General features: G+C 34.9%; 1 protein-coding gene across 2 annotated transcripts in view; it reads left to right on the top strand.

Annotated features, from left to right (window-relative positions):
* The window catches only part of LRR (capping protein regulator and myosin 1 linker 1 leucine rich repeat protein), a 917,109-nt gene that overhangs the window by 300,271 nt on the left and 604,577 nt on the right, over positions 1–12,261 (top strand). For both annotated transcript variants that reach the window (XM_090401192.1, XM_090401191.1), the window contains exon 14: positions 4,280–4,467. In XM_090401192.1, coding sequence (XP_090257318.1) covers positions 4,280–4,467 — 188 coding nt within the window. The remainder of the gene's footprint in view (positions 1–4,279; positions 4,468–12,261) is intronic.

The following is a 12,261-nucleotide window of genomic DNA, read 5'->3' as shown; positions in this document are numbered from 1 at the left end:
TGCTTGCCAGAGAAAGGCTAATTTAGAATCCTCTGCTTTTAATCTCCTCTGGCTCAAGGTTTCCTTATCCTGTTTATCAGCATTAATCTGTTGCATTTACCAGTCTCCAACTCTGAAAACTGCTCTTACCTCTTCACCTTTCTCTTGACCTTATGCAATCCAGCTGTCCAAAATAGTGAGGTTATTCCATCTGGCTCCCTTTTTTCAACATTACTGACCTCATGACCAAGCTCTACAACATGCAGTTCAAGGTTATCTAATGAAACAACGTTTCATTATATAGCTTTGAACTGAAATCATAAATCCAAATCATACAGCAATCCCTCAATTTTTAAGCAAGATGAGTAAGATGGAGTGTCCTAGGTTTGATTTCCGTAGGAGACGTGAGGAGCTCAAGGAACTTCCTCTGCCATAGCCAAATTAGCCAGTCTTGGGCAGTAGGGTTTTCCCCCAATTTAGCTGGGGGTTTTCATCCCGCAAGCAGGCAAACCCAGCCCCGTGTGCACACACACAGACTACAGTCACGAATACCTCTGATAGGGATGCAGCAGAGTAGTGGCGTGCTGGCTGCATTATTTCACTGTGACTCCTTATTAGGAGGAGACCCAACCCATCTGAATCAGATGGAAGGGAGAGATAGATAGAATTTATTAGTATGCCTGACAATAAATTTATGTTCACATTTGGCTGTAGTCATGAAAAGTTTTTCATATACAGGTAAAAATTCAGTTTGTCCTTAGCTTTTGGATACCAATGAATTTGTGATTTAAGCCATTAGTGAATACAGGGTGGTCAGCTGAGTTCCAAATTGCCAGCCAATCCTTATTTGTTCAGTACCCAGTGGATGGGGGTTCACAACATGAAGGTTGAGGATTGAACATTATGTCAAAAGCCCCAGTCAGTTTTCTTCATTCCTTAAAGGTAACATGGAGGTCTCCTATCAGTTATTTTTGCTTTGTCTCTTAAGTGATCCCTTCAGTGCTAGCTAATTAAATCATGAAACATGACGGTCCATGATCATTAACAATTCAGAAAACAATTGCCCCCATTCACATTTAAAAGTCCTGCTCAGAAATCATTTATAAAATGACAGTATATCCATAAATGATCTAAGGCAGCATTTTTCAACCTTTCGTAGCCCAAGGACCAGTAAAATGCCTAAAACAATTCTATGGACCACTAGGTTACAGAGCCGTAGGGAGGGGGTGATCCGCCCTGGGCGGCACTTTTTTGGCATTTAAGAAATCTTGCCATACTGTCTATAAAACAGCAACTGAGTGATGAAATAGACTTCGATAACGTCATTGACGATTTTGCAAACAGAAAAGCAAGAAAAATAACATTTTAGAATGTTGGAATTAAAGTTTTACTTCAATTTTTAATTTATTTCCCTATACGTTGTTTTAGCGTTTTGTAATTTTTTTAAAAACCTATGTAGGAATTGCCAACATTTCGAAAAGACTGTGCCATTTATAACATAATAAACCTAAAAGCATGTTTTGAATACATATGGAAACATCATTAATTCAATTGGAAGTAAACGATTAAAAGTGTATCATCATTGAACAACATTTTAATTTTTATTTAACGAATAAATAATATGATATAATTATGTTACTACTTACTTTTAATGAGATGGTTGAGCTTCTCGGCCCTTGTGGAGTTGCTGGATATGTGGCTCAATATTGGTCAACTTCAGTCGAAGATCGGCACACACACACTAAGATGATTTCTGTATTTTGTTTTTATTTGAAGGAGTGATGAAAATCCTTTCTCACAATGATAAGTTGTAGAAAACTGCATGATGATTTTCAATGCTCCTTCAGATAATTTGGGAAATTCACTTCTCACTGAAGGCGAGATCCAAAATCTAGCCAAACCAAGATCACGGAATTGCATTTTAAGTCCACTGTCACTTGAAAGCTCAATTAAGTGTTCTTTCTTCTATAACTAAAGGTCATTTTTCATGACTACAAGCCTGAAATGGATCGCAAACCCACAGAAATTTCTTATAAAAGTTATTCGGAAAATATGTTTCAAAATTCTGTTTCAGATTTTTGAGGTGGTCACAAACTCTTTCAGGAACTCAGAATCAACAAAAACATCATTTTCCACTAAAAAGGATTCCAATATTGGAAAAGGTGCAAATTGTCTGTCTTTTACATAATTAATCCTTAAAACCAGTTTTTTCTCGAATGCCTTTATTTTGTCGTAGGCATCAAGAACGGTTAAAGGATTTCCCCTGAAGGGAGAGATTTAGTTCATTTAATTTTGAAAAAATGTCTGAAAGATAGGCTAGTGCTGATAACCATGCTTCAGCAACAAGGCGTGATGCAAAATCAGAATTACGTTCATTTACAAATAATAAAACTTCGTGCCTTAATTGAAATAACCTTGTAAGTACTTTGCCACTGGAAAGCCAGCGAATGTCAGAATGAAGCAAAAGTTGTATATATTCACTGCCCATTTCATCTCAGAGTACTGAAAATAACCTGTTATTTAATGGTTGAGCCTTAATAAAATTAACTAGCCTTACATCGTTATATAGCACAGTTTTAAATTCTGGTGGCATTCCTTTGGAGGCTAACGCTTCCCTATGGATGAAACAATTTACCCAATTCATATCCAGAGCTACTTCCTTGACCTTAGAAACAACCCCACTATGCCTGCCTGTAAGAGAACAAGATCCATTCCAACAGAAGCCCACACATTTTTCCCACTGGATCCCTTTGTGTATTATGTAATTATCGAGAGTGTGAAATATTTCTTCTCCAGTTGTTTGGGATGACAAAGTTCTACAGAACAGAATATTGTAATGAATGTTGTTATCATGCACATATCTTACATAGCATATTAACTGCGCATCATCTGTAACATCAGTAGTCTCGTCTATTTGTAACGCATAATAAGGGCTCTTCTTGACTCTTTCGATTAACTGAGATTCTATGTCACCTGCCTTCATCCTTAATTCTGCGACCGACAGTGTCATTTGAAAGAGGAATCAGATCAACATCTTTTAGTAACTTGTTGCCAAACATAGTTTTTACAACATCTTTTATAGCTGGAAGTAGCAAATTTTCCCCGATAGAATGAGGTTTCCCTGTTTTTGCTATGGGCAAATTTAAGAGATAGGATGCTTCCAATGCCTTGCTATTAATGGAACCTATGGACGAAACTATATCTTTCCCATTATTTAATGTCCCTAAGTATCGCTGAAAAAATTCAATTGGCTTATTTTTCACATCACAATGTTTACTTTCTAAATGTCATCGGAGTTTCGCAGGTTTCATGCACTCGTTCGACAACACTTCATAACACAAAACACATTGAGGTTTCTGTTCACTTTCATCTCCACACCAAGTAAACCAGAATTCCAAATATGAACTGTTATATTTCCTACTGTATTTTTTCTTTGAACTGCTTGTTTCTTCTACTTTAATAGTATGAGATTTACTAGCCATTACAACACATGTATCACAATTAGGGTTAGCATCACCTGTTTCATTTGCTCTTCTTTTCAAAGTTCTAGTTCTAAGCCACTTTTCCATTATTAAAAAACGTTTCCGAAAAATATATAAATACTGGGGTTAACTCACGACACACTTTGTCCAAGTATCACTTAGCACTTCTGAAGATATACTGAGCCTTGGTTGAAGGAGGGAAACCTTCAATAATAAAAATCAATAAACAACAAGCAATTGGTTAAAATGTGGATAACACATGTTCACTTCAAATCTGACAAAACGGCAAGGGAAGGCGGAAGCAATAAAACTTATTCGTCATTCAGCGGCAAAATGATGAATAATAAAAGAGGGGTGATGTGAACAACAATATAGTTTTATTGCTTCCTCCTTTGAACATTCTGATGCTATTTGTTAGGTTTTTTTGTCTCCATTTGATTTAAATAATTTTTACTTACTTATTCAATTTTAATTTGTTTTGTTTGGATAATTAAAAATATATATTTATTTAATTAATTTAAGTCTCTCTGTGGACCACAGATTGAGAAACACTGAATCTAAGGTAATGTAGTACACTTCATACTCAGATTTTCTTATCTTTCATAAAAATAGTCTGTTTGATTATCATAAATGGAAAAAGTCAAGGAAACAAAAGATTTGAAACACTGTTTTCAATCCACTGCATGAAGGTGAAAAACATGAGCATATATAAGGGATGTATTTTTCAGTTATCTTTATATTGTGTCATATAAAGATATTATTAATATGTGTGTAATGAATATCTCTTATTGATTAAACCTTTTATGTTCTTTACTTAGGTGTTTGGAGCCCTTCTGCGTGGTTGTACCCAAAAATTGAGTATTTTAAATTTATCTCGAAACCAATTCACTACAAAGAAATCTAAAGAAGTAAATGTTCCTCCATCATTTAAAGCTTTTTTTTCTAGCACAGTGGCACTGAAATATCTGAATATGTCTGGCAATAAATTACCTGCAGAAGCAGTCAAGTAAGTTCAGCTTAATATTATTTGTATAATTGGATGAAAGTATGAAAACTTTATATAGATTGATGCATGCACTTACATTTTCTGTTCTTTTTCTCCATTCCTCAATAAAAAAAAAGCAGTCTAATATTTAAAAAAAACAATAGTTAATATGAAACAACTTTAAATTTGTTAATAGAAGCTATTTTCCTTCAGGAAAGTTTATTTTATGATGGAATATGGAGACTTCCAATTGGGTTGCAGCTATTATGTTTGATGGAACAAATTTCTTGCATAATACACTAATGGTATTCTGAAGTTAATGCCTTTTCATGCATCATATCAACTAATGGAGCCATACATTATTATATTATTAATAACAGGTGAAGGTATGGAAAAATAGAATTTATTAATTCTTATATGCATTTTTGTTTGCTATTAGAACATCACTAGTGAAAGAAGTGATCAGTTGAGAACATGAGTCAAGTAGTACATGTTTACTCTTTCTTGATCACAGTTGAGTAAACAGGAGAATGTAGTGAGTCCATACGGAAACAGTGGTTGGCTTGTGTGAATCAAATACAAAGTTACATAACTCATAATAATTTGAAAATTAATGAAATACTGAAGCATACCAGAGAAAATAACCAACATAATAAAAGCAATGTATGACAAATATAAAATCAAGATAACACATAATGGAAGTTTAACTAAAGAAATAAAAACAACAAGCAATGTAAGGTAAGGATGTATTTTTGCTGATGATATATGTTTGCTAGCTCAAAAGCAACAACATATGCAAAGGAAAATACATAATTTAAATCTAAAAGCCTCCAAGTAAAAATAAACCAAAAAGAAAACCAAAATATGAAGATTAACTCCAAACAAAATCCCACTCCAACACTCTAAACATCACGAGATATGAGAACCAGTAGAACAGATTAATTTATTTCCATTCTATTGATTACAACACAGAATGATAAGAAAATAATTAATATTTATTAACTTATTAGTTGATATTTTGCTGTTATTATGTCCAGCTCTCCTTTGTCCAATAAAGCCATCACCTTATTGTAATAAGTAAGATTACTAAAATATGACCTTCCTTTATCAAATCCATGCTGTCCATCAAAGATAATACCATTGTTGTCAACCCAATTCTGGATCATTGTTCTCACTAGTCTCTCCAAGACTTGAATTACAATAACTGACACACAGATAAGCCTATAATTTGATTCTTGAGTTCTGTCACCTCCCTTAGGAAGTGGCACAGTCTTGCCTTCCATTTCTTTGGAACTTAACCCAGGGAAAGACTCATATTAAACAAATATTTCAAGGCACATTCCTTCAAAATACATAGTGATATATTATTGATTACCACAGCTTTATTAACATCAAGTTTGTTCAATTCCCCATATATTTCTTGCTCTCTTACAGTTAGTATCTCCTCCTCCTCCTCACCATCAGCTGCTCTCAAACTTTCCATGATGTCATATTCACAAGACTGAAAGACCTTTATGAACTGCTCATTAAATATTTCAACTGTATCTTCTGCAGCAGTTGTTATTATACTATTTTCTCCAATCAGTTTCATCCTTCCATAATCATTCTTTTTTTTTATTTTGCTGGCTACATATCAAAAGAACTCGCTAGGATTGTTTTTGGCTTCATTAGCTGACTGCTGCTCATACTTCACTTTTGCAACCCTTACCAATCAAGTCACCCTCCTTTCCTATTCCTTGTAATCCTCATGGAATTGATTATTTCCACTTCTCTTATACTGCCTCCATAATTCCTTTTTCATCTGTATCACATGCTTAATCTCTCATTCATCCATTTCACACGTACCTTATGTAACCCTCTGACCCTTGGAATACATTTAGACATTGCTTATGCTAGATAGTTTTTGAATATCACCCAAGCTGCATTGATATTTCCAGCCAACTCCTCATTCCATGCTGTATCTGCAAGCTATCTCCTGAGCTTCTCATAATCACCAACTTTGTAGTTCCACATATACCCTTTCCTCACAGAGGTCCTCAGACTGCTGGCAACCACCCAGGTAATCACTTCATGGTCACTCTCACCAACTGGAGGATGCTTTGACACCTCATTTATAATAACATTCTCTGATGAGATGAGATGAGATGAGATGATCAAATCCAAGGCTCCTCAATATATGTGGAAGTACAAGGCTGGTAATTATACCAGGCTTAGGAGACAGCTTGGAGGTATAGCATTAAATGAGGTGGGGGGGGGGGGATTGAGCATTATGGAAATAAATGCTACTTGGGAACTGGCAAAGAAATGCATAATAGCATCAATATGTGAATGTATTTTGAAGGTCAAAAGGCTGAATGAAGTAGGTGTAAAATATCAATGGATGGATGAGGTATAGCATGAAATCTGGAAGAATTGCATTAAAGCAGTACAGGATGAAAATGGTAATAATCAGTTTCACGAAGAGCATAAAGAGCGACCCAGGAAAGTGACTCAGTAAGGACATCAAAAGTGCAGTATGAGCAGAAATTAGTAAATGAAGTGAAAAAACATCCTAGAGTTTTTAGATATGTAGCAAGTAGAAGGAAGAATGATTACGATAAGATGATGTTAATGAATGAAAATGATAGAGTGGTAACTGCTGCAGAAGACATCGTTAAGGTATTCAGTGATCAGTTTATAAGAGTGTTTCATCCTCATCAGGTGAAATCATGAGAAACTGAAGTATACGGGACATATAAAAGAATGGTTTAATTGTGAGTGAGCAGGAGGTATGTGAGGAAATAAATGAACTTGATGTCAGTAAGGCAATAGGATTTGATGACATATCACTATGCATCTTAAAGGAATGTTCCTGGAATTGACAGTAGCATTGGCATGCTTGTTTAATAATTGCCTTATAACAGCACAGGTTCCAAGAGAGTGGAAAGAAGGTATAATTGTTCTACTGCATAAAGGCGGTGATAAGGTTGTTGCTACAAATTATAGGTCAAATTGTATATCTGGAGTTGTGATAAAGGTACTAGAAAGATTGGTAAGAAGTAGGATAAATAAATGAGTTGATAACCACAGTGTTCTCTGCGGTTGTCATCATGGATTTGTTAATGGTAGATCATGTTTTTACTAACTTGCTTATGTACTATAACAAGGTGACAAATGTATTCAACAAGGAAGATACATATAAAGTGGTACACTTAGAATTTGCGAAAGCTTTTGATAGACTGCCACATGACAAGCTGTTGAATAAATTGAAATGGATGGGATTGGATAACAGACTTGTGAGTTGGATCAGTGACTGGCTGTCAGAAAGGTATCAGAAAGTTGTATATGGGGATGGGAGTGCAGTATTCCGAAAGAGGAAGGTCACTGGTAGTGGTGTGCTGCATGGGTCAGGTTTGGGACCACTGTAATTCAATCTGTATATCAATAATATTGGGATGGGTTTAATTTAACTGGTGTTATGCAGCTCTTTGCAGATGATGCAAAATTGGATAGAGCAATGCAGAGTCAAGCAGATGCTATGGTATTACAGGAGGACTTGAATAAATTGCATGAATGGGCAAGTAAGTGGAACTATCAGTTCAATGTTGCAAAGTGGTAGGTTTGATATTTGGTAAGCAACGATGAGATGCAAATTATATAATGGAGAAAGTCATCAATAGCTAACTCCTCCACCACTTAGAGGCCCACGAATTAATTGGCAATCACTAATACAGATTCTGCCATTCAAGATCCAATCTGACCTTGTAGCTTACATCACCCATCACTGGATACACACCATGTAAAAGTTCAGAGAAACTTGTGTTGTCATCTTTGACAATTCCAAAGCTTTTGGCCCTGTGTGGCATCGAGGCCTACTAAACAAGTTGCTATTCTTTGGCATCCCTGCCACTGTGTGTAATTGGGTAGCCATCGTTCTCTCTGGGAGTCATGGTAAATGGCTCCCTCTCTTTGAGCTTCACCACCAATGTTGCAGTGCCTCAAGGCTTGTTTCAGTCCCTACTCAGACATCCCAGGCCATCTACAATATACTACCTTTCAATGGGGCAAGAACAACCTTGTCATGTTCCATACTACCAAAAACATGGTCTTGAATTTTCTCTCACAAAAGAGATCCCAGCTCATTCCTGGCATAAACACATCACATTAATAGCCTCCTCAGCATCTAAGAAACTAATGTGATGTTACATTGCTAAGCACTAAAGAGAGCTAAATTTCATCAGAGTGATGAATAAATTATAGACATTAATTCACAATTTCATGTAATAATCTTAATTTATCAATTCAATTAAAGATAATATTAGACTAATGTAGGAATTAGGTCTGAATTAAAAAAATCCTAGTGTATTATCCAGATTAAACGTTCCCATATTTTTGACAAGGATAGGCAATCATTTCGATTCAAGTTAGGGTGTTGAAGTAAGGCCTCAGCACTCTCTTTGAACAGGCATTAGAATTTATAGTGACATCTGTGTAGAAGTCCTGGATGAGGATGTTATAGCTTGTCTCTAACGGGATAGAGACATCAGGACAGCAGAATCATCTCTCTTTTGTTAATTTTCTTTAATTCTCTCTGTAGTAGGTTATAAAAATCTTCTTCTTTCCAGTCAGCACCTAAATGATTATTATAGTAACATTTTTATACTTAGATTAAAAACTAAGTATTTACTCTAAGTATAAAAAGTGTAAGAATAATAAAACTTAGATTAAAAACTAAGTTTTATGATTCTTCCTGATACTTTTTACTCAAATAATGCCTTTATTTTCCCATTGTCATCATCGGAGTCATCATCATAATGAAGAACACAGAAGGTGTCCCTTCTGTGTTCTTCATTATGATGATTAATTACATGTTTGTAATTAAAAATTTAAAGTAACTAATCTCCCCAGTTCCATTTCATCTGGTTCACTTAACCCTAGACTTTGTATTTTGTATTTATCCATCACCCGAGCTATTTGATATGCTTTCCCAGATACAAATACTAGGGCTAAGTGAAACTAGATGGAATGGAACTGATACTTTCAGTTCCATTCCATACTTTCAGAAAATGACACACTCTTACTTTAATGAACATGTTTGTTACACCATAAATAGCTTATATCACCAAGGAAAACTTTCATTGTGTAGAATTTATTGAGACAAAAAACGTGTTAGAGCAATTACTTTACTTACAACTAAGAACATAACACTCGACCACTATATCAAGGTCATTATCAGGAAAATGTACATATGAACGAGACACAAGCTACATTCCACTACACAAAATTATGCTAAATCTAACTGCTTTATTAATTATTAAGATGAACATAAACCCTGGTGAGAAAAACTAAATAAAGTAAATAATTAAATAAAATAATTTGTTCTTACATAATAAGCATAATAACATTCCAAGGATAAAAAAAGAATAATAAATAAATAAATTAAATTAAAATTTAAAGTAACTACATCAAATGCATTTCTACAGTCCTGTTATCTTAAAGTTTTCTTGTGTTGGGGTACTTGAATCATGTTTTGGATGCCATGTAGGTTGCAGATAGGTCTTTCAGATTCTTAGAATTACTAATACATCATTCTTATTCAGATTAGGATGATGAATCAGCATCTTGCTGGCTTCCTTGAATTTTTTATTCAATGAAGCCTGCATTTATTCCCTACACCACACCAAAACCAGGTTTTGGTGTGGTGTAGGGACTTTTGCAACTTTCCAGTTATTTATGCGACAGGTTTGAAGTGCATGGGCTGATAAGCCTGTTTTACAATTGTGAAGGAATTTACTGTTGCATTTGAGTTCATCTTTTCTTATTGGAATTGGGCATCCCGTTATCCCTATGTTGGATAATTTCAGATGAACTGGATTTTGTAAACCCCTGGGTGGGAAAAGTATGGAAGGAGGCCTTTGGATGAGCTGAATATACTTTTTTAATTTTGCAGGAGGTTTGAAAGTTGCTTTAATACTTTTATGTAGTTTTCTGTCTATTTTAGGGGAATAAGGGGAATGGTATAGCTATGTCGTTTTTGTAATATTTTTTTACCTTTAATGGCATTATTGTGGAGGATCTTGTGAGCTATTTTTTTATAAAAGTTCAGCTAATAATTTCATATTCCTTCTTCAGTGCATGCTCATCAAAAGAAATTGTTAAGGCTCTATATTTGATAGCCAAAGTACTAATGAAACATGGCCTTTGCACCACATTCAAACCTCATGTTAAATTAGCAACTCTGATCCACTCCCCTAAGGATAAACTTCACCCTATAGCACACCCTGGAGTGTATGAAGTTCCTTGTAACTGTGAATTGGCCTACTATGGGAAGACAGGACGATCTGTTAACATCTGCCTGGAAGAACATAAAGAATACGTTCACTACCATTATTATGGCAAGTCAAGACTGGCAGACCATGCTTTGGACACCTCTTCACATTGAATTCGATGGAAGAAAACTAACGTGCTATTTAGAAGTTGTTACAGATCCAAAAGATTATTTTTTGAGTCAGCCATGGTTATGAAGAATTCTCCTAACCTGAACAAATAAGGTTGCATTAATCTGCCAAAAATTTGGGAGACTGTTATCTTAAGAGCAACTTCTACATAGCTGTAATTTTTTTTATTTATTTATTTTTTTTACAACATTAGAGAGTATTGTTAGTGTATTGTTACATTTACTCACTGTCATGTATACATGCTGTGCTGTGCTCTGATAATGCCGATTTGAAATTCAGTGAAATATAAGCAAGTTAATAAAATTTCTTTTTTAAAATAGCTCATTTGGTGTTCACATTATGGAAAATTATGGAGACAATTATAATCACAGTTTTTTTTAAATTTTATATATATATGAAAAAGCTTTAATGACTGATACCGAGAGATAAAAAGATGAAATGATATATTTGAAAAGATACTACTAGTTTACTAGTTTTGTTGAATTGATCAACATCTTCAGGTATCACAATCAAAGAAGTATATAAAGAATTACAGAGACTTAAAATTGTAATAACAGAACAAGTACAAAAAGACAGTAGTGTGTTTGAAAACAAATGTGAGCTTGAGTTCCAAACAAACGTATACTACACGCTGTCGCGAGTGCGCCAGTACTGAACAGAAGAAACAGAAATTGAAAGTGAACTCCTTTTTCTTAAAAAAAACTTTTATTAATAATGGTTTCTCTCCTAAGAAAATTGACAAATTTCTTTCCCCCAGTTACTCAACTACTTCTGAAGATCTCTCTTCCCCAAGAGCCTTCATCTTTTTGCCTTAGATCAGCTCTATTTCATCAAAACTGTCAAAGATTCTCAAGAAGTTTAACTTCAAAACTTGCTTCCCTACACTTCCAAAACTTCATTCAATATGTAGCAAACCTAAAGAAAAACATCCAACTCAATTTCCAGGAGTGTACAAGATTTTATATGATTGTGGAAAGCCATCCTATGGCCAGACTGTTAAATCCATCCTTCTGTGTTAGGAAGAACATCGTCGAGACATCTCATATAACAGGACTAGAGCTAGCGCTCTCTCTCTAGCCACGTTCTCTTTTCAGCTAACTCAGACGAAGGCCGCCAACACATTGTGAACTGGACTCAAATTTCTAACATCCATGTGTGCTATGATGAACTAGAGAGAAAGATTGTCGAATCTAGGGAAATTTCTCTAGATTCCTCTCATATCAACAACAGCCTGAGTTTTAATCTCTCTGATGCACACGTTGCCTCTGTTCAGTACTGGCGCACTCACGACAGCACGTAGTATACGTTTGTTTGGAACTCAAGCTCGCATTTTGTTTTCAAACACGTTACTGTCTTTTTGTACTTGTTCTGTTATTAC

This window comes from Typopeltis vanoorti, chromosome 12 (genome assembly GCF_054136105.1).
Source record: "Typopeltis vanoorti isolate ZY-2024b chromosome 12, IOZ_Tvanoo_1.0, whole genome shotgun sequence".
Taxonomy (NCBI): Eukaryota; Metazoa; Arthropoda; class Arachnida; order Uropygi; family Thelyphonidae; genus Typopeltis; species Typopeltis vanoorti.
The sequence above is the reverse complement of the archived record's forward strand: the minus strand, read 5'-3'. Positions and strand labels throughout refer to the sequence as shown.